Genomic DNA, 23,602 nt, shown 5'->3' with positions numbered 1-23,602 from the left:
AGAAAGAGTAACTCAACAGAGAACTGGAACCCATAAGAGAGAATCAAGAGGGCACTCTAGAACTGTAAAATACAATATTGAATTTTAAGAATTCACTGGCTAGAATTAACATCAAAAGAAACTCTGAAGAAAATGTTAATTAACTCAAAGGTAGATTGAAGCTTGAAGGGGGAAAAAAGAAGGGAAAAAACAGATAATAGAGTAAGAGTGTTGTGGAACATGGTTAATAGGTCTAAAATTCTAGATTGGCCAGTGTTTTCTCTCAGCATATTAAAGATATTCCAATGCTTTCTGATTTCTACTAGGAAATAAACTGTAAGTCTCTCATAAGTAATCTGTTTTTTCTTTCTAGCTACTTTGAGGTTTGTCATTTTGTCCTTAGTATTCTACAAGTTCATGTTGTAGATAGCCTTACGTTTCTTTTTATATATCCTATTTGGGATTTACTGGGCTTCCTATATCTAAGGATAGCTGTCTTCCTTTGGTTTTGTAAACTTTTTTCAAGCATTATCCCTTCCAATATTACTCTTCCTGTTTTCTCTCTTTAACCCCAATTACAAATGCTTGAGTCCTCCTCATCCTAGTCTACTTGCCTCCTAACCTTGATAGCTTTGTCTCCTCCTTGCATTCTGGTTACATTTTCAGATGTATCTTCCAGTTCTCTTCAGTTATGTCTTGTTTGTTCTGAAGTCTATCCTTCGATTTTTAAAATTTCAATTACATGTTTTATTTCTAGAAATTCGAATTGGTTATTTTTCAAATAATCAAGATAGTTTATATAGATTTATTCTTTGTTTATATTTTCAGCTCCCTTTTTATTGCTTATAACATAGCACGCATAGTTTTTTAAATGTTAATTCTATTATCTGGTCTTTATAGTTCCATTTCTGCTGGCTCTTCTTTTGGTGTTTTGCACCCTTTCATTTTTTAAAATTTCAACTGGGAGCCTATATTCCTTGGATAGAAAACTGTCAATATTATTTGAGGCCTATATTGAAAAAGAGTTCTTTTACACAGGATTTGTGTTTGCTCTGCCATGTACCTAGGAACACTACCAACCAGGACTGTTTTAAGCTAAAATCTTGGCTGAGGCTTTCTCAGACTAGTCTATTATATGAATTCTACTGAACGCTTAGCTTGTGGTTCCTGTTCTCAGAGGAAACATTTTGACTTCCACTTAGCATCAAGGTTTAAGGCAGGCAATTTTCTTCACACATCCTTGAGAGAAGATAGGGCATGTTTATTTTTATTTCACCCTTACACTAGAGAGGTAGCCTACTGGGGTCTGTTGGGGTCTCAGTTTTTACATAGAGGAGGTTTTCTAACAGGCTGATCTGCCCTAGGCTTGACTCCTGTCCCCATATCTCTTGAAGTCATAAAAATCAGAGCTCAAGATCACCTGCATTGGGCAAATACTCTCAAAGCAAAAGTCTGCTTCAGAACCGAACTTTCTCTGAGTTTTGGCCTCTTAAGAATTCTTTAGTTCCTGCTTTCTCACTGAGGTATTTAAAAGATTGTTTAAAAGTTTTATCCATTATTTAAAATTGTTTTAAGTGGGAGAGTCAGCTAAGTTATCTAGCCTCCCATACAGCCAGAAACAACAAGCTGCATAAATAGTTCTAAAATTTTCTTTTTATTAGTACCTACTCTTCCTGAAATGGTGGATAAATGTGATTACTCAGTTTTGGGGAAAGAAAACAAGTTGGTCCAGTTAAATCCAAGGCTTTCTAACCCAATGCATTTCAGTAAGTATTCACCAAAGACATCCTAGTCCCCTGTACTATAGGCCCACTTAGAATCAGAAGTCACAACCCCAGGCAACCCCAGGTCCATCTGTGGGTGAATAATAGCTAACAATGATGGCTAATACAGGGCCTCCTCAGAAGGTGGGTCAGTGCTATGCTAAGCTTTTGAATATGCATTTAATCCACACAACTGCCATAGAAGGTAGATAGAATTATCACCACTATTTTAGATGTGAGAAAACCAAAGCACAGAAGTTTAAATAACTTGTTCAAAGTAATATAACCAGTACGTTGGATCATACTCAGAATGTCTGGCTGTATAATTTTGAAAAACTGCACTGAATAATTAGAGAACACAGAAGGAGACAACTCTCAACTCAATGAGATCATATGAGTAATAAGGGTAGGATAAAGTCCCAATGTAATGGTGGCTGGAAATGTTATAGAAAGCCAACTTAGGTAGAATGGAGTTTGGCTCTTCTCACTGTGTAAATGATGATTTTCTTGTCCTTTGACATAGCATGCCATATTATATGGTCATTGTACACTTACGACGCCTGCCCCAAGCTAGAACGACTCATCTTGCTCCTCTCATCCTTTAGGGAAGGAGGTTAGAGTTCCCATGCAGACCCTGTTAATCCAACTTTCTTACTATTACTTAGAACATGTTTCTAATAAACCTCCTGGGATTCATATAAGTTCTTTCACAGCAGTTAAGCAATTGGGAATGAACCATCCTAAAGACAATGGGCGAGCCACCCAAAGCTACCACCAGCTTTGTTTGCCTGAGTCTTGCCTCTGTTTACGATACTTGGGGAACAGCAAGTGTGGGAGAGAGGATAAAACACAAGATAGCTTTTACAAAATGACTAAAAATAATGGGAACCCAATAACTACCAATTACAGAGGCAAGAGAAATAATAAAAATAATAAAGCAGAAAATGTACAAAGCAAACAATTAAGACTATTTTATCAAAACAATAATGTGACTCAGCAAGCATTAATTCTCACTGCACAAGGGCAGTAACTGTTTATCATCTGAATTTTGCACATTAGGAAAATGACACCAAGGGAGTTAATAAGTTTCTCCAAGCTCTAGGACACTTCGGAGCCCAGATTAAAAGTTAGCCATGCTCACGCTCAGCTGAGATGTCATCTCTCATTAAAGTCTAAATCAGCTCAGAGAACACACCACATTTATTATTTTTTATAAAATCGTATGACTGATTCTGGAGGAGCCAACAGTATCTTTGGGATAAACACACTGATTAAAAACATACTTTTAAAATGTCTCTTTTTCTAACCCAGTGGACCAAATATATAAATTAGAGCTATTCTGGTCTACTGAGTACTGTAAATGTATATTTAGATGTAACAAAATATCAGCTGGAAATATCTTTGGAAAGTAATTACTCTGCAATATACGTGGAATGTCTTAAATGCTTAAAGCAATTGCCTCATTTTAAAGACAACTTACATAGAGAGGCACAAATATTAATTACCAAGCTCGAAGCTTGCTTGTAAATTTATTGCCTAGAGGGAATATTTATAGATTAAGGCACAAATATCAAAAAATAAGATAGAATGATAGAAGATTTAACTGCCTAAACCAAGGACCCACTTCTAGACACCAGCATCATTAGAGACATTCAAGGAGGGCTGAGGAGGTAAAGGGTTGCTCCAGCTTTTGCTCCAAATTTCCCCAACTTCTCTCCTACCCTCCACTTTCCTCTCTCCCCCATCTCCTTACTGACATCTGACTCTACTGGTCTATAATTAACAAGTTCTATACCTTAGCACAAAACAGGGATTGAAAACTCAAATGTCTATGGAGACCACACAAGTAATTTAAGGAATATGGGTCTTCTGGAACTTCTATTTGGTTATATTTATTCTACAGATCTGTATCTAACACTTAGTCTCACTATGAGGAATGCACTAGGGAGTGGTGAGGACTGTGGAAAAGCAGGAGAGCATGTATACCCTTCAAAGACACCGCTGCTCTCACCCAAGCCTGTTGCTGCCATGAGGTCATGTGGGCCCAGTGTTATCAAAGCATTTTACTTTCCAAGATCATCTGTATATTTGGATATTTGAATCTGTTGGTAAAATGCCCTTATTTTTAAACTATGGCAACTCATCTCATTCATATTGAAATATTTTTATGTTTACGAAAAACATCTGCAGGCCAAGACAGCATAAATCAAAACATGGTTGCAGGCTGAATCTGGCCCATGGGCCACCAGTTTGAGACCTGTCATATGAAACAAATATGGACCAGAAATCAGGCTCAAGGGTCTTAGGAGAAACCTGTCTTAGGTTTTCTTATGAAGAGGCAGACAGGCTTGGTGAGTTTCCAGGTAGGAGATGATGTGGCTCAATGAAAGTTCTGCTATTCCTTCAGGACCCAACGTGATTTTGTGGGTATTCATAAGGAAACAGGGGATGAAGCCCTAACAGTGGGTGTTCTAGGAATTAGCAGCAGATAGGAGAGATATATGCGTGCAAAAGTCTTTTCTGGACACTTGCACATGGTAGAAGAGCCACAGAATTCTCAACTGTAGGGTTCAGGGCAAGCAACCTCTGGGTAAAATCTCCTGGTCCTGCCGTTCCCTGCGCTCCAACGGCAGTGGCTAGTCTCTTGCCCTTCGATCTCTGGGCCTGCAAAACATAACTCTCCCTCTGACCTCCAGGGGGCGAGGGAGAGCGGGTCAGTCCCGTGGTACCTGGAACCCACAGTCTGTATCAAGAGAGAGGAAGCCTAGGTTTGTCCAAGACTAACAGACTGGACCAGCATCTTCACCTCTTTACCAAGGCACGGCAGCAGCTTCTCAGTGTCTTGCCTCAGACGTTTCTTCTCCATTTCCCTCTGTCCTCCACATGTTCCCCTCCCATCAGGCACAGCTATGGGTGCGCCCGCTCTTCTAAGCTTTTCAAGGACTGTCCATTTAGAAGTGACCTTGCAGACTTGCCTTAGAGCTAAGAGTCCTCAGGACAAGGGTCCTAGCAAAGCTACAGTAGCAAGACACAGGGACACCCCACTACAAAGGACTAAATATTTAGGTATGGTGAGGTCAATAAATAAGTCACTACTGAAACGCCCAGCAAACCAAATCACAAATCCTTTCAAAGCTGTGTCTTCTCATTTCTAAAACAGAGTATCACATGATCTGGCCACATTGAACTATTGTGAGTGTTAAAATAAGTGAACTTGGCAAAGCATATGGCATATGGTGGAGCTTTAATAACAACAGTTGTCATCATGTGCCCCCTCCCATATAATCTCCTATCCCCTAAGGCTGGAAAACAAAACATGTAGGAATAATTTAAATGAAAGTCAAAACATAGAACTTAACTAGAAAACTCAGTTAGCCAGGACCCCCATCACTAGGGTATGGTGGCTAAGTCTCTGGGATATGTTGGACACTGTGCCACTCTATTGAGAAGGGAGAACCTGGACTCAAGGGTGGGAAGCAAGGAAAGGAAGCAAGAAAAACAACCCAGAGAGCCCTGAGAATTAAGAGCACTGGCTCAGAGCCCCAAATCCCTCCTCTGCTACTCACTAGTCCCGGGACCTCAGGCACGTCACTGTACCTGTTCAACCTACCTCATCTGTCCAAACTGTGGGGCCTTTGATCTGGAGTTGGATCATTTGGATGATTCCATGAATGGTAGAGATGAGAAGCAAGTCCAACCTTGCAAGGAGGGAATGGTCACCACCATACCCAGCATTCAGGCAGGCTGCTTGGTGGGTGGGGTGCAGTTGTGAAGACTGGCTATGCAGTTGACCTTTTGGAAATCCAGACAGAGAGCTTGGGGAGATGGGGTGGGGAGGTGCTTGGACCACAGTGGTGGGCACATCTAGTGCTCTCTCAGGTCATTTACATGGGCCTCCGCTGTGGGTAGCCTGTTTCTCGCTATATTCTAAATGTCTCTGATCCATGACACTCGCATCCTAATGGATCCTGCTGTCAGCAATGGATGAGCATTGAGCTAATAGATGTCAAATAGCATTTACATTTCTGAAATGGCTTCATCTGCTCCCTCTCCCAGGACTCTCCAAAGTGAAATTTGAAATGTGGACAGACGGGTCAGCTCTGGACAGCTCCACTTCCAGAATTCTCATGGGCAAGAAACAATTATTTATTTGTTCCTGAACAGACAGACAGTGCTGAGCTTATTCAACAACAACAACAAGCTGCTTTTCAACCTTGTCTTCTTGGAAGGGCGTGCAGTTTCCTAAGAGGCACATGGAAATGTCTGTCACCTTGTAGTTTAAATAGCATTCATTCATTCATTCAAAGCACACTCACAATGAATTATCTTGTTCATTCGAAATTCCGCAGAAGACCAGTGAGAGGTTTGGATTGGAGAGAGCATGGGGGAGTTTAGCATCTGCGATGTGGTATGAGAATCAAACTGCGCTGCTAGATTCACCCAAGCACCCTCTGCATGATGACGGCAGGGTCAGAATGGTATTCTCAGTCTGGGTTTCAGTAGCAGGGACATCTGTAGCTATCAGAAAATGCTGTGGAATCATCTGTCTAGGGACCATCTGTATTTGGGGGTTATTCCAATGTAGCACCTGACACATGATAATGAATGGATTTTTCTGGCTCTCTCTGGCTCTATTTTAAACTGTCATCATTTTAAACCATGAAATATGTCAAGTGATAATTAAACCTTACCATAGACAGGTACTGTGAAAATGATTAACTTTTACCATTTCCTCCATACACATTTTGAATATTTTGAATACCCCAGGTATGGGATCATTACACTGACAGATGAGAGAAGTCATCTTTACAATAATTTATTTTTAAAAGAACCAAAACAGGGCTGAAAATTCTGTGTTTTCCCATTGGGTTTTAATTTGAAAACTTCTGCTACAAACTCCTATTTACAGAGGAAGCCTGGTGAGAGGAATACAGAACTGGATACCATAATCTCCAACTCTGCCTCAATTAGCTGTGTGACCCAGGGCAAGTCCCTTGCCATCTCTGAGCATCAGTCTCCTCCTCTGTCAAATACCAATGACCGTATCTTCACTTTTCCTAACTCACAGGCTTTCTTGAGCATATTAAATGAGAGGACAAATGGGAAAGCTCTTTGAGAGCAAAAGGCACACCGGTTACACTCTCTGAATGTAAGGTATTATTTTAAATTCTGTATAAAGGGGAAAAAAGTAATATGCCAGCACAGCTTTACAGGCCTACTGTTTTTTAAAAAATAAACACATACACAAAACCAAAACCTCAACTCATTTTCTTTTCAGCTGAAGTTTCTGAGCAGGAGATTAGATCTGACCCTATCAAATCAACGTCCCCTCGGAGCCACAGGACTCCCATTTTGTGTCCAAATACGCAGGGGCTCACACAAATGATAAAAATTCAAATGAAGCAGCCAAGCAGCTGGATGGGAATGTTGCTTCCAGCAAAAAGGAAGAGCAAATAACTGCTAAAACTAGTAAGGCAAACAGCCTGAAATATATTTTTACCCCCTACAACTCATTGCCTAGACCTGTGAATTTTTTTACAGGCCTATTTCTTCTGAACTTGGGGTTCTCCACTCCCCTTTGGTAGCAGCAGCAAGACACAGCTCCCCGAGATGGGAGGTTGGGGAAGGTCCCAGGACCTCTGACTCTGCAGACATGCTGACTGTAGAACAATGAATACACGTTTTTGAAAACGAATATTTCAATCAGAATTACACAAACATTGTCACATTCCCATAGAATGTGTCTTCCTGAATGACCTCAGTGAAGCCCATTTTAATTCTTTGATCAATTTCCTACAGAGTACAAAAGGTCCTCATTTTTTAAATTTACAAAATAAGATTGCAATGCCTATCTCAGAGGTTGTTTATGAAGATTAAATAAGAAGTTGAATGTGAAAATGTTTCCATTTCCAATCTACAGAATTTATAGTAAAGGACTAAACATTTTGCCTCTAAATTGTTTTGAATGTGTGGACACACAGGAAATTACTTATTATAAAGTGGCTCCTGGCGGGGCGCAGTGGCTCACGCCTGTAATCCCACACTTTGGGAAGCTGAGGCAGGTGGATCACCAGAGGTCAGGAGTTCGAGACCAGCCTGGCCAACTTGGTGAAACCCTGTCTCTACCAAAAATTACAAAACTTAGCTGGGCATGGTGGTGCATGCCTATAATCCCAGTTACTCAGGAGGCTGAGGAAAGAGAATCACTTGAACCCGGGAGGCACAGGTTGCAAAAATGGCTAATGAACAGCAGCCCTGCTTATAGGTGAGATCCATCCTCCATTCTGTGTTCCTGTCTGCCACCCCATGCCCATTTAGAAGCAGCCAGCCCAGCAAGCCTCCACCAACCCCTTCCCGAGAAAGAAGGTGATCTCTTATGAAAAACAGAAAATAAAAGCTTCTGCCAAACATCATCGAGGAAAGGACTGAAGCCACTGCCAGGGAAGGGGCTTGCTCATTCGCTTTTTTCTCTATTTTGGGTGATTTCACTTGATGTTCATTTGCTTTTCATCTCTATGTACTTTGACTAAAGGGCTAAAGACAGGATCTCATGTTTGGGGTAAAACCCCTCTCAAGTTGCGGCTAGTGAATGCTTGGTGCACCTCCCCAGGTATCTCCTGCACCTACCCTAGGAGACAGGACAAAAGAACAAGGTGAAAGAACCCAGTCGCTGGAGGCAGCTATGATTTGAAGCAACAAAAAAGTGTCCTTTATTTGTCATCAGGGACCTGAGTTCAAACTCACACTCTGTTAGAAGCTCCTGTGACGCTGGGTCAGCTGCTTAATCTTTTAGCCTTGGATTCCTTCTGAAGGCAGAAGACAGCACCTCTCCCTGAAACGCTAGGTAAATGTTTGCTGATTCTTAGCCTGCTTTTGAGGCACTCAGAATCCTTTTAGGGGTGGAGGGTGTGATAGACACCCAGATGTGAAACCATTAAGTAGATGTTAACATACTTAGGGAATTTCCTTTTACCTTCTTGCTTCTGTGTCTCTTATTCAGACCCAATTGCCATTTGGGGATCCACCTTCCTCTCACTCTCACTTCAGGATATCCTGACCAGGGGTATGGCTGGTGACAGGAAACCCAGCAGCACACAGCATTAATTAAGAGCATGAATCACATGACCTGAGTCTTTCCAATCCCAGTGAGCTTTAGCACTTTTGTGGGATACACTGGACTAGAGGCCATCTGTCTTCCACCGGTCCCAGAGTTGTGAGGAGGGGAGGCTGGCACTCACCATGAAGGGGAGCCCCCAGAGAGGGGCAAAATGGAGGGAGAAGCCAGGTTCTTACACTCCATATCAAGTATATCTGAAGCCACCCCTCACTTTCCACCCTCACTGGACTGTCCAATTACATAAGCCATAAGTCCTCTTTTTGTTTGAGCTAGTTGGGTTGAGGTTTGTTATTTGCAACAAAAACGTCATCACTGGTACAGTATGCCCTTAAAAGTCAAAGAGGACCCTCTGCTGAGGCAGCCATGCTTTAAAGATCCTGAAACTTCACCTCCACCAGAACATTCAGAGAGTTGTTCTCCCAGATTCCAACATCAATTACACTGAACAAATGCTCTCTCTATATTGCGAACCCACCTGCGAGGTGGCTGGCCATGGTGCAGGTACACCAGGTAGACATCTGTCTGCAGGACATCAGGGCATCTTCTCAACTGACTCATCTATAAGGGCAGGGACTATGCCGGGTCATCTCTGCACACCAAACTCCAATCGGCCCAAGGAAACTTCTATAAGCAACCAATAAAGCCTCAACGCACACCCTGATAATTATATTCACCTTTCCACAGGAGTCATTTCTCCATTATAAGTAGTAGCTGTCAAACTAGGGTCCCAGGTACTGTTTTTGAGGCACTGACGGGGTGAGAGAGCCATTGAGGGGCAGAGAATGGAGTTGAGAAGCTGGAGCTCTGAAGAACAGGGCAGCGGCAATCACTGGCTTGCAGTACATGGGAGAACCAGCTCTGTGCACCATCCAACTGCTCTGACTGCGCTCGGACCCCGGCCCAGGTCTCCCCACTCTTGGCTGCATTCTTATCCCAGAAGGCTGTGGGTCACTGTTTCCATGGAGCCAGTGCCCATCCCACCTGCTCATTTCTGGGGCACACACTCCCTGACTTCCTGGAGAGCTCAAAGCAAGATTCAACACTTTGTGAAAAGGTGTTTTTGTTTGTTTGTTTGTTTGTTTGTTTTGTTCTTTTTTTAAAATGCAGGCCCTAAAGCATTTCTTGGAATTCAATGGCAGCCTCGGCCAAGAAATATAACCCAAATAAGAGCATGTAGAGACCAGTGGGTGGGTTAGAATGCACAGGATTTTCCAACCCTGGTTGCCTGATCTGCCAAGATGCCATGGCTCATTCACCAAGCCCAACTTGTGCACTTTGGAAGCCCTCACCACTGCCACAGGAGAGAAATGGGCGAAATGCAGAGTGAGTAAGGCCAATCAGGAGAGAGAGCGTTGGTTGGCAGGTCTTGCTAATTTAGAGGAGAGGTCTCCCATTACAGATTACTTCCAGTCCTGACTCTGCTCCTGCTGAAGCAGAGAGATTAAAGATTTGTTTAAAAAAAAAAACAAAGAAACAAATCTTAAAACAATGAAAAGGCAGGTTTGTTGTTGTTTTAAAAAGAGCTTTAAAAGATGAACTCATTTTGATGAAAAGAACTGAATTAGACTATAATGGTCAGTTGCATTCCGTACCTCATTTCCTAATAAAGAAAGATTGTCAAGCAGCAATGAGACAAAAGAGACAGAAACAAATGATTTTTAAGTCACAGATAATTAACCCCAGAGGCTTGTGGATAGCACATTAATATGCTGGGGCAAATAGCTTAATGAGGTTTGAAAAGGGCTTCCATGTTTATATGGAGAAGATAATTTCAAGGGTTCCTGAAAAGCAAAGAAATGCCTCTGGCTTGGGGACCAGTCAAGGAACAAAGATGACAAATGTCAAGCTTAACTTCTGCTGGGATCTCAGAGATGAGGGTGAACCTCCTGGGTGGGGTAGGGACCTCAGCAGGTGTACAGGGAGCACCATCATCTCTCTCCATGGTCCTGAGGGGCAGGATCAGCATGCTTCAGGCTGATGCCATCCTGTCTTTTGGTCTTCAGGAATGTGCAGTGGTTCATACCCCTTAGGAGTCATGAGCTCTTCGACAATGTGACTCTTCCCACAAATTCCAGATAGTGACCTATGCCCAAATATTGCATTGCAACCTCTAAGGAGACCCCTAGGCAAGCACAAGTGATTACACAGGGGTTCATTATCCTGCCCACACCGACCAAGGCTCTATAGCTTGTCCGTCATAACCACAGAGGTTTAGCTTATGTGCATGAACACATTTTAAGCTCCTTCTAGGGGAAGAACCCACACGTTGTTAGAAAGGGCAGAGGAGCTCTCTGAGGATGGTAGTTAAGGAAGGTGAGCATTCCCAGGGACTGGTGGGAAAAGCAAGCACAGCAAATAGGACCAGGTATCCTGGAGCTATGGGGTTCACAGTCAAACAACCTGGAAGGCCCTGTGCCTGTGATCTGACCTTTGTGAGAAATGGAGAGATGACACAGAGACAAGTCAGCCCTGGGATATCCCAGGCATCTAACACTTGTTCAGTGCCCATTCTGTGTTAGGGACAGGGGACCCTGGGAGGAAGACACCTAACCCCTGCTTTTCCAAAACTTGTGCCTGCACGGCAGCATGAGAGCTGTCCCAGGGCAAAGGCTCCAGGTACCAGGTGAGTGGCGCTGTGGCTCTTGGGGAGGATTTACATACCTCAAGTTCAGACAGCATCACTGGCAGGTCCATCATGAGCCCTGAGCTATCCACCACAAGGTCCTGCTGCCTCCAATCCCTGGAGAGAGCTGAGCTCAGCCAGAGGATGGGATGGAACAGCCACTTACTCAGGGCCTGGAAGGCGTGGGATCAGGAAGATCATGTGCAGGGACAGGAGTGAGAACCCCGTTCACCTGTACTGTCTTAGTCCAGGCTCGCCTTTCCAGTTCCAGGCACTAGAATTACACTGGAGAATCCTGGGGAACAGAACCTTAGAGTTATCTACAGCCTGGGAATCCTCTGGATAATGCTGTGCTTGGTCCTCCGACCCCAGTGCTCAGAAATCTTGGGAGATTTTGGGATCTTGGGAGAGAAGTTTATGTTTAAGTTCTTTTTTTTTGAGACAGAATCTCACTCTATCACCCAACCTGGAGTGCAGTGGTGCAATCTCGGCTCACTGCAACCTCCGCCTCCTGGGTTCAAGTGATTCTCCTGCCTCAGCCTCCCAAGCAGCTGGGACTACAGGCATGCACCACCATTCCTGGCTAGTTTTTTGTATTTTTAGTAGAGACGAGGTTTCACCATGCTGGCCAGGTTGGTCTCGAACTCCTGACCTTGTGATCCAGCCACCTCGGCCTCCCAAAGTGCTGGGATTATAGGCATGAGCCACCACGCCCGGCTGTTTGTCTTTAAGTTCTTAAAGGCACGATCTTAAAGGCTTAGTTCTTCTGATTGTAGAATGAGAGAATTAGAGCATAAAGTTAAAGAAAGACTCTGACAGAGGAAAGGGACCAGAATAGGCTAAGTTTAAGATAATTCTTCGGCCGGGCGCAGTGGCTCACACCTGTAATCCCAGCACTTTGGGAGCCTGAGGCGGGCAGATCAAGAGGTCAGGAGACTGAGACCATCCTGGCTAACACGGTGAAACCCTGTCTCTACTAAAAAAATACAAAAACCTTAGCTGGGCATGGTAGCGGGCACCTGTAGTCCTAGCTACTCAGGAGGCTGAGGCAGGAGAATGGCATGAATCTGGGAGGCGAAGCTTGCAGTGAGCCGAGATTGCACCACTGCACTCCAGCCTGGGTGACAGAGTGAGACTCTGATTTAAAAAAAAAAAAAAAAAAAAAAAGATAATTCTTCATAGAAAAGTCAATAGGCTACAACATCCAGGGTCTCAGGAATGCATCTTGGAGACAGAAGAATGAACTGGCTTACTTGAGAAAGGCCTCTATGTCTATGGCCAGGCCTGTAAGAGCTCTAGTAAAACTTACCCATGCACTGAGCACTGCCAACATTGCCCATCCTGTGCCAATGGCTCTGCATACATAGTCACCCCTCCTAATATGTCCATGAGTCTGTGTGGGCACGAACCATATCCCTGCCCAGAATCTTCCTTTGCGGACAACCATTGCCTGTGGTCTGGATGAGGATGATTTTGCAAACCCTGATGGGATTTTTCTGGTGTCATTCTAGGGGAACGTTTCACCCTCTGAGATGGTGAGCAGGCAGGACTCTGTGAGCTGCAGCTGCTTGTGGCCATCCTGGAAGGCTGCCTGGAAGAGGCCAACGTGCCAGGAGAAGGAAGGACAGGAAGAGTGTGAGAATCCTTTTATCAGCTATTCTTGAAGCCAGATCCACCCTTAGATTCTACAGCTTCATAAGCCTCTCAGGCTTTGGCCAGCACAAGTTGGGTTTCTACAACTCAGAATTCAGACTGATGCTATCTCCATCCTTTTTCAGGTAAGGCTGAGTAACTTACCCAAAGTCACACTGTGAGTAAGCTGCCTACCAATTGGTCATGATCAAAACTGGGCATCAAATCACTACTTAAGCAGAACACATCAGCTAGGTGCGCCATGCATTTCCCATTCAACTTCGGACAACCAGACACAATATAGTTTCCCAGCAGCTGAAAAAAGACAGCATGACCCAGAAAGAGCCAATTTCTGTGAGGTTGGGGGACAGGAGATAGATGTCACTTTCAACTTCTTTGAGCCCAGTGACTGTAGAAGAACATGCAGTGCCCCACTGTAAGTGAGAGAGGGTGGGATGGGGGAAGGAAAAGCCATCTCTTTCCCCAGATGGCAGTCTTGAACTGAAAAAGAGCCACGGTTCCAGGCACTGTCAAATCTGAGTGGCTCCCTTTAAATTCCCTACATCTGCAGCTATTAAAGAAGTTACCTCAAAATAACCTAGGAGTTTATTAATCTGTTTCACTGAAGACAGTCAGCCACTTCACATTACACCAAGATAGATTAGGCAGGGAACTGAGAGATCCAGAAAACATCTGCTACACAAAATCAAAAGTAATGGTAAACAGAATGTAGTTCTTGATAGCTGAAGTTCACCCAGATGCAGAGAACTATAAAGGGTCTACTGGAGGCAGCTGCCAATTAGGGACCGATTCCATGGGTTTTCGGAAAGTGACGCTCTAGTTTCACACTCAGGACTGGCAGGTCACGTTTGCTTAGGAGATTTGCACTGCGAAGCAGCCAGAGCCACGCTGAGTGTGCATGTGATGGTCACCCCCTTTTATCCTTTTCCCTGAAGACAGCAGTGGCCCTCCTCTCCCGGGCTCCCTCACAGCCTTGCTGGAAGCCAGGTCAGGCTGGACAGGGCTGGGACATGTGCGGGAGCCAGCGTAGGGAGGGGAGGTAATGCAACCTGACATTGGTGCTCATCCCCAAACTCGCAGCCCCTAATCACAGCACAATCACAGACATCTGGAATGGCTTACAGATCGCCCTGTGCTCCTCAGAGATGGCTGACAAGGGCTGAATTATCTCTGCCATTTGCTCGGCCTACTCAAGTGTTCGCTCGTGGCTGTAATTCAGCGTGATGGGATCAGTCAGAGAAAAGCACTGGCTTGAGTAGATGAATTTTGGCAGTCGCAATCAGCACTGGCCCTCACAGTGGACACGGGAGTGTCTCAGAGAGGTAAGGGTGGCACCTTTTGCTGAAGCTTCAGAAAAGGGTGAAATTAAGGTGTCTGGAGGGAGTTATAAAAATACCTGCATTGGAGAGCACAGAGAGATGCAGCCATCACTCCTTCCCATGCAGCTTGCATAGGTAGGTCCCAGGCATGAATATCCAGGGTCACACAGGACTCCCCTGAAGGAGGAATGGCTCCGTCTCCCTTGGGGAGGCATATTACCTTCCCAGGGGACACCCTATCAGTCTCGTAGTCCTGCCACAATCTTTGCTACAGTGTCTACCTTCAAGTCCCACAAATCTAACTTGGAAACAAAGCACTCCCAGGAAGTCCCTCTCAGCTCTCTGGGCTTGGCAACCAACATAAGGTACAGACACTCCTGGATGTGATGAAGCAAGATCAAGTCACTTAAGCAACCACCACTCATTAAAGAGAGGTTCAGGGCATCAGAGAGCACCAGCCCAGAAGCATTCCTCATCCCTACAAAAAATTAACATGAAAAGGAAGGAGTCTAATGTGTACAGGGCTATCTGCTCTGTGTCACAAGTTACTCAAGGAAAAGGGAGGTAAAGAATGTGAACGTTCTCTGAAAACTTCAGAATGACCAAGAAGATATTCTCATTATTGCTGCCACAGTGTTCTGTGCATGCACAGCCCATGGAGCACAGTCTGGTGCCTGGGCACTCTGAGGAGGAAGCTCTCCCTCTTTCTGGGCTCTCTAGGGCAGGGTTTGCAAAAGGCACTACATAGAATGCCTGCCCTGAGATGGTCAAAAACAACACAATTAATTTTGTTAGATCCCACAGAAAACCAAGTTTGGAAAATGCTGCATATTACATTCCTTGTTGAGAGTGATATTTTGCCTATGAAAAATCCTGAGAGATTCTCCAGTCAAAATACCATCATCAACAACAACAATGAAAACTAAAGTTTACTGAGTCCAACATTTTCCAAGTGTATTACTGTCCTAAGGCCACCATAATAAAGTTCCACAAACGAAGTGACTTAAACCCAGAGAAATGGATTTTCTCCCAGTTCTGGAGGCTGCGAGTACAAAATTAAGGGGCTGGCAGGGCCATGATCCCTCTGAAGGTTCTAGGGATGGAGGGTTCCTTGCAACTTGTCAGCTTACGGTAGCTGCCAGCAATTCTCTGCTTCCATCATCATATGATGTTCTCCTTGTGTGTCTGTGTCCAATTCTCCCTTTTCTTATAAGGATCTCACTATTGCATCAGGGCCCACCCTAATCCATTACGACTTTGTCTTTATATCTGCCAAAACCCTATTTCCAAATAAGGTCCCATTCACAGGTTCTGGGTTAGGACTTTGACATGTCTTTTTGGGGAACACAATTCAACCCGTAATACTAGGTTTATCTGAATTTTCATCAGTGCATCAGTCAGGAATATCTAATGATAGCCACAGAACATTTCTTTAAAAGTGCCTTTCTAGAACCAAAGGGCCCAGTGTCTCACTTAGATATTACTAGCAAAGGCCAGAATGAAAAGGCAACACACACAAAGCGAGTATGTAGCTTGCATTTAATTTAAGAAACAATTGTTGGTTAACTACTGGCCCTGAGCTAGGGCTGTGAGGAATTTGGGGATGAAAGAGCAGGGAGGGTCTCTGATCTCAGGAAATTCACAACCTGATAGGAGCCCTTCCCTCTCCAATTAGATAGGGTAAGCTAAACACTTCAAGAAACAGAGTTGGAAAGGATTAAGGGGAGGTAGATTTGACAAGGATGAGGGACAAGGCATGCAGGAACAGTGTGAGGCCAGAGGCAAGAAAGCTAGACAGCATGACATCTACGGCTGGAGGGGAGGAGGGGGAAATAGGGCAGAGGACAGGTCTAAGGCACACAATGCATTCACTTTGCCCCAACTGTCTCTAGTTCCCACTATGATTTGACCTGGACTCGACTTCCACTGCTAACATTAGCCCCTCTCACTTCTCAACACACATACTTAGTCAAGAGTTTCCAAAAGTCACATGGTGCGAAGTTGCAGTTGGTTAGCCATCTGTGGCTCCAAACCTTCAATGGAGTGGATGCTCCTGAGTCAGGTACAGCATTGAAATAAGACAAACCAAAACAGAAAATCTCCTCAGGTTCTGTGACCGGGAGCTTCCTCTCCAGACTTGAAGACTTTCTAGACTCTCCTGGGCCTCATAAACTGTGCAGAAAAACCAACTATTACTCATCTGTTCCTCTTTCAGTCCCGGGTCAAGTCAGAGCTGGGAACCAACCCAGGTGTTCATTGCTAGACAATATCTTACTTTTCTTTGAAAGAAAAGTAGTTTACTGAAGCACCATAGTGCTTCCATTATTTTTATGCTTGTACACTGTTCTGGAGAAGATTAACAACCCCACAACCCAAGTCAGTGAGTCAGTGAATTCCCAGACCTAAAAATATTTAGAACCAGCCGGCAAGGTCCCACTCCTTTTCTTCCTGCCAGGTTGTAAGCATTGACGTTACAGCACTGGGCTATTTCAGGAACTCTCAAACATTCAACTTTGACAGAAACAAGCAAGAAAGACATCAGTGCACAATAGGAAGAAAAAAGTTTATGTGATGTCAGAACAAATTTGCTAGTACAAACCCACAGTGTATGTTCCTAGTCAACCATCTGTGAAGGCTGACGCTTCCAGCGGTGGAGAGGTTATGGATGAATGCAGTGCAGCCTGACTACACCTTCACTCATCCTCTGGGCACTCTCATTCTTCCAGGGGTTTGAAGTCATAAGTTCAATCAGGCCTTTTTCATGCATTTGAATAGAAATACATGGCTCTTCTACAACCCCAACCTTATTAGAGACATTTTCAACACAAGGACAGTAAGATTCCAAAAAGGTTAAGTTTATATGTGATTTTATAATGCAAATCAATTCCAAACATTCACAGTCGGGATACTGGCATAAAGAGATATTATTCAAAGCCAAAGTTCATGTCAAACTCTCCTCTCCTTCCAGCTATTTCTCTCCAACTTACACGGTCACGGTACCCACTGTGAACACTACTTTCCATAAGAAATATCCTTCCCAGCCCCATCCACCTTCATCCATTTGGTTTTGGTATCCAAACAACGCAGTTTGCTTTACAAATTGCCCTACAGTTCAGAGGACATCCAGTCTGAAACCAAAGATAATGGCAAATAGGAATGCAAGCCAGAAAGTTCATCTTAGAGTCAGATTATCCAGATCCTAGGACCCTAGGGATCCAGCACCATGGACAGCAGCAAACCACCCACTGGCCACAATAGATAGTGTGAAAAGTTTGTATTACCAAGCTCTAGCAACACATGTTGATAACATAGCCATGTCTTTTGCTGTGTTGCACAACACAAGAACTAATCAGGAGGCAAAGCAATGTTAGATTTAGGAGTCAATATAGAATTTGCTAACTTCTTTTAGATTGTCTCCCTTTTTGGAGACAGTACTCCGGAGAAGGATGTGGTGAAGGTTAAAATCAAAGCCATATTCTAGACCAGGAACTTACTTTCATTTCTGATCTCATCATTCCATCCATGTAATAAAAAGATGATTGCCAATGATTCCACAAATCATACAAAAGACATCCCTTATTAGAGACTAGGTATTACTGAAAATGAATAAGGCAAACTTCCATTTCCACTAAAAGATTTCTGAAATTATCACCCATATATGTTTACCTCAGAGACCATAAAACAAATGTGCTACAAGAACTCTGGCAGGGGAAACAGAACATCATGGAATTGTTTTCAAAAGGAAAATTAATTAGTTATTTCTATTTCAGCTTAACTGAAGCCGTAAGAAATCTATTCAGAAATATTTTTCACAGTGGTATCTCTTCCTAGATACTGAAATACCACAAACCATCAGCAACTTTTTTGTGTTGTTTGTGTTGTTTTGTCGGTAAAACTAATAATTATTCCAAGCTTCACGCAAAAATGTGGTTTCTCTTAAGAAACCAAAAACATGATTGTGGATGAGCCAGTTCTTCAAGTACCCCCTCCTCTGGTACTTGTAGGTAGAAGTCACAGTTTTCACAAGCAAACCTGGCCTTCAGTCCATCGAGTCCCTACAGACAAATGCCAAGTAGTCAGCACCCAGAAAAGGCCACAGGAAAATTTCAAAGAATGAGCTGCCCACAGTCTGAAGTTCATCTTAGTTTCAGCAAACTACTTCAAAAATGTCAACGCTGAAAAGAAAATGGGTATGAGTGCGTTTTTCCTACCTTCTCTTCTTGTGACTTCAAAGCTTCTGGGCTCCTGCAAGAAAAGAAAGACTGTGTTTTTTGAAGAATAATTCATATATACAGATACTTGCAAATATCTCCTCTCTTGTTAGTCATATTTATGAAAAGCTGAACAATCTACTAAGAACATGACACTGAGTAATGTTGGGTTTACTGAACTCTCAACACGTACATCTATAAATGTAAACAACTTGTTGCTTTGAGGGCTTAGGCAAAAAACAAACAAACAAACAAACAAACTGTTAATCACAAAGTTTTCAACGAGCACAGCTAATTCTCGGGGTCTTCCTTATTTGCAATCTGGGCTGGTACCAAGTGTTAAGGAAGACTCTTCCAGGTTGATGACCCAACCTCTGCCTGAACTGTAGGTGCTTTTAGGCACTGAAGAAAACACAAGCAGACAGGGGCTAAAATTATCTGGCTAGCAGCAGGTTCTTCTTCGTGGTGCTATGGTGAAGACCACCACTGCTCCTGGGTATGTCACTGACATCACCTGATGATGGATTAAACACAATTTATGGTTTCCAAAGGGTGAGATCCTATGAACAATTTGGATAGCCAGTCCGTGCCACTGAACTAAATTAAGCCCTTGGGTTTTCCTAATTCAATCCCATCTTTATTGATGCCTACTATGTGCAGGGCAATAAGCAAAGTGCTCCAGAAGTTACCCAGGTAAAACAGAGTACCTGCATTGATATTCACAGTTGATTAGGGGGCTACATAACAAATGCAAATCACTGATAAATCAAACGGTGATTTGTCTTGTAAATAGCAGTATTTCACATTCCAGTTGGAAACATAAGGAAAAGTGTTTTTAAAAGAACCTTTGAAAATAGCACTGAAGAATAGGCAGGGTTTCAGACAGAAATGGAGGAGGGAGAGTGGACCAGGAAGAGTGAATGGCATAGGAAAATGTTGGGTGGTAGGAAAATTCAGGGTAGCTCTAGAAGAAGGAAAAGTCTTGGTGAGAAGTAGTAGGGGAAAAGACTAGAAATGCATATTGCAGCTTCATAACTAATAAAAAGTATCTCCAACTCATCACAAATGACATGTTTTGGATAAAAAGCCTAAGGTTAAAAATAAGCTGAAAGTCCATACTAGCAACTAAAGAAGAGAAGAGAAAACACCAAACTATGACTACTGCCTCAACACCGCAGCCAGGAAGGTAATTCAGCAACAGTGCTTTTTAAGGCAATAGCATTGTCTTTCACACCTTAGCATTCTTGTCTAGCATCCTCTTGTGGTCAGAATGGGGAGGCAATATTAGAGATGAAACTAAGAGGGCACTGGGAAGGTTGTCCTACCCAAATTACATTCCCTGACTGCTACCTTTCTACTGAGCAAAAAGTCCCATTGGGGACCAGTGGAAGATCCATGTCACATGCCAACAGCCCATCACACAAACCAAACTCTGGTTCCTGAAGGAGTACTCATCAGGTAAGGGTTCAGAGGTGGGGACACAGAGATGACAGGTGTAATGCAGGAAACATAAGCCACAGGGCATATTTTGCACAAAGCAAACCCAGCTCCTCCCAAACTTCCTCAGTAACCTACTCCAAAGCCTGGCATCTCTGTTTCTTGAAACAACTAGTATTCATGGAACAGGAGATAATTCATAATCAGCTCCAGAAAAAAACTACAAAATTTTTGTTGTGGTTACATAAAATTTATAAATTAATTTAGGGAAAGCTGACATCTATATAATATTGCATGTTCTTATCTAATAACATGGGATTTTAATAATTGTTTGAGTCTACTTTTGCTTCTTTTGAGAGTATTTTATAGTTATTCTTGCGCATATTTTGAATATTTCTTTTTTGTATGTCTTTTGTTATCATAAATGTTCTCTTATTATTTCTTCTAGCTAGTTTTTGCTTGCATATTTGATGGCAATTTAAAAATAATTTTTATATTTATTTTATAACCAGCTTCTTGGTTAAATTTTATGGTTTGTAAATAGTTTTTCCACTGATTCTTTTGGGGTTTCCATTTGAATATTTATGTAATTTGCAAATAGTAATTATCTCTTCTTTCCAACTCCTATACTTCCAGTTGTTTTCTCTTATCTTAGGGCTTTACCCAATTCTCAACCCATGTTAGGCATTGTGGTCATACTGGGTACCCTTGTCTTGGCTTTTACTTTCAGAAGAAAACCTTTAGCATTTCCCCATTAAGTGACATGATGGCTTTTAGCATAAAATTTACAAATTAATTTAGGGAAAGCTGACATCTATATAATATTGCATGTTCTTACCTAATAACATGGGATTTTAATAATTGTTTGAGTCTACTTCTGCTTCTTTCAAGAGTATTTTGTAGTTTTCCTTGTGCATATTTTGAATATTTCTTTTTTGTATGTCTTTTGTTATCATAAATGTTCTCTTATTTCTTCTAGCTAGTTTGCCAATATACATTTTATTGAGTTTTAAAAATAAATATATGTGCTAGCTGAAAAACAGCTTGTTCCTTTACTCATTTGTTTATTGACTGTTTCCCTCTAGTGGAATGTGGGTTGGGATGGCGCCAGTATCTTTTTCACTCTTGCATCATCAGTGCTATAGCAGAACAGATGCTCAATACATATTTGTTGAATAAAAAATAAAATAAAATAAATGTGTTGGATTTTATCAAGTACTTTTCTCTGACATTTAAGGAGATAATCATATGATTTTTCTCCTTAGTTCTATTAATAGGCTGACTTACACAGTAGATCTCATAATATTCCACTACCCCTGTGCTTCTGAAACAAGTTATTCTTAGTCATAATATACTTTTTAAAAGATGCTGCTGGATTCCGTTTATTATTGTACATATGTTTTACATTTATTGGTCTATAATTTTTTGTATTGATATTCATAAATGAGATTGGTCTACCAATCTCATATTTTTCTTATCAGATTTAGAAATTGGCGGGCGCGGTGGCTCTCACTTGTAATCCCAGCACTTTGGGAGGCCAGGCGGGCGGATCACGAGGTCAGGAGATCGAGACCATCCTGGCTAACACGATGAAACCCCGTTTCTACTAAAAATACAAAAAATTAGCCAGGCATGGTGGCGGGCACCTGTAGTCCCAGCTACTCAGGAGGCTGAGGCAGGAGAATGGCGTGAACCTGGGAGTTGGAGCTTGCAGTGAGCCGAGATCATGCCACTGCACTCCAGCCTGGGTGACAGAGCACGACTCTGTCTCCAAAAAATAAAAAATAAAGGAAATTAAAACAAAACCAATTTTATGTAATGAATTTGGAAGTTTTCCTTTTATTATACTCTGACATAATTTAAATAAAAATAGGATTATCTGATTTATTTTAACATTTTTTAATTTTTGAGGCAGAGTCTCACACTGTGGCTCCAGCTGGAGTGCAGTGGCACGATCTCGACTCACTGCAACCTCTGCCTCCCAGGTTCAAGCGATTCTCCTGCCTCAGCCTCCTAGTTCTTCCACTTCATTTCTCAGAGACTGACTGAAAGGGGAGGAGAGGTTAAACTTGTCCAAGGTCTCACATTTTGGTCAGTGGGCAGCTAAGATTTAAATCCCAAAATCTGATTCGAATGCCTATGCACATAGCATTCCAACTTTAAAAATAGTCATGATAGTGAATTCCTAGGGACATTGTGAAAATTTTATGATAGACTTCTTCTTTGTGCCATAAAAAAGTAGCTTGTATCAGACTAATTCTTCTGCTATCAACAACTATATAAAAATGGAATTTAAAAAAAGTTTTTGAAGGCTTCCAACAGCAACAAAAGCAGCCAGAATTTAAAGGAAAGTTATGAGAGAAAAGTCCATTGAGATGTGCCCCATATTGACGGCCACACTTCCCCTTTGCGACATTTGCTGCTTTGCATAGAAGCCAAACAGAATGTAACATTCTAGAACCTAGAGAAGTCGCTCTGAGATGGGAAATAAAAACCAGAGTGCAAGGCTACCAAGGAAGCCAGAAATGGAGGGTCAGAAACCCTGGAAAAGGAAACCAGAAAGACCTGAGCTCAACATTTTCAGCTTCCCCTTGGTTATATGATTATGCCTGAGCTACACATATAAAGGGCAAAAGGTTGAGAAACAAGTTAAAAAGTAGCCTCAAACAAGCAAAAAGTAATAATAATAATAATAAAACCTAAATATAGATTTTGAAAGTACATGGCACTAGAGAGACAAAAATTAGGCTTTCCAAGAAATAATGGCCCTGGCAAATGCAGCAGACTTACTGCTAAGACCATATATTCTCAAATTATTCCTATTCTTGAGTAGATGAAGATGATATTCCAGGGCTCTAACAAAGAAAAATAAATCCTCTGTGGAAAACAATAAAGTGATTCACAGACTTTACAATTTTTCATATACAATCTCCAACGTCCAATCTAAAATTACCAGGCATAGCAGGAAATGGGATCAAATGGCTAAAATCCAAGAAAACAGACCACAGAAACAGCCACGTGTTATCCAGATCTTAGAATTCTTAGGCACAAGCTTTAGAATAACTATGGCTAATATGTTTAGGAAAACAGGAGAAAAGATGCTGAACTTCATTATAAAACTGGAATCAATTAAAAGACCATATATTGGGTACAGTGTACACTGCTCAGGTGATGCAGCAGCAAAGTCTCAGAAATCACCACTAAAAAACTGGAATCAATTAAAAGACCATATATTGGGTACAGTGTACACTGCTCAGGTGATGCAGCACCAAAGTCTCAGAAATCACCACTAAAAAACTGTAATCAAACACCACCTGCTCTCCAAAAACCTATTGAAATAAAAATAAACAAAAGTAATCAAACAAAAATTTCATAACTGAAAATTAAATAACTGAAAAATTCAATAGATGGATTTAACAACAGATTAAATACAACTGAAGAAAGGAATAGTAAGATGGAAGCTAGATCAGTAAAAAATAACCAAACAAAAGATCTGAAAG

At 42.3% G+C, this 23,602-nt stretch overlaps 1 protein-coding gene across 2 annotated transcripts in view; it reads right to left on the bottom strand.

Annotated features, from left to right (window-relative positions):
• The window catches only part of FSTL4 (follistatin like 4), a 420,406-nt gene that overhangs the window by 360,948 nt on the left and 35,856 nt on the right, over positions 1-23,602 (bottom strand). For both annotated transcript variants that reach the window (XM_033181231.1, XM_033181230.1), the window contains exon 3: positions 18,666-18,699. In XM_033181231.1, coding sequence (XP_033037122.1) covers positions 18,666-18,699 — 34 coding nt within the window. The remainder of the gene's footprint in view (positions 1-18,665; positions 18,700-23,602) is intronic.

This window comes from Trachypithecus francoisi, unplaced genomic scaffold (assembly GCF_009764315.1).
Source record: "Trachypithecus francoisi isolate TF-2019V2 unplaced genomic scaffold, Tfra_2.0 Lachesis_group2, whole genome shotgun sequence".
Lineage (NCBI taxonomy): Eukaryota > Metazoa > Chordata > Mammalia > Primates > Cercopithecidae > Trachypithecus > Trachypithecus francoisi.
The sequence above is the reverse complement of the archived record's forward strand: the minus strand, read 5'-3'. Positions and strand labels throughout refer to the sequence as shown.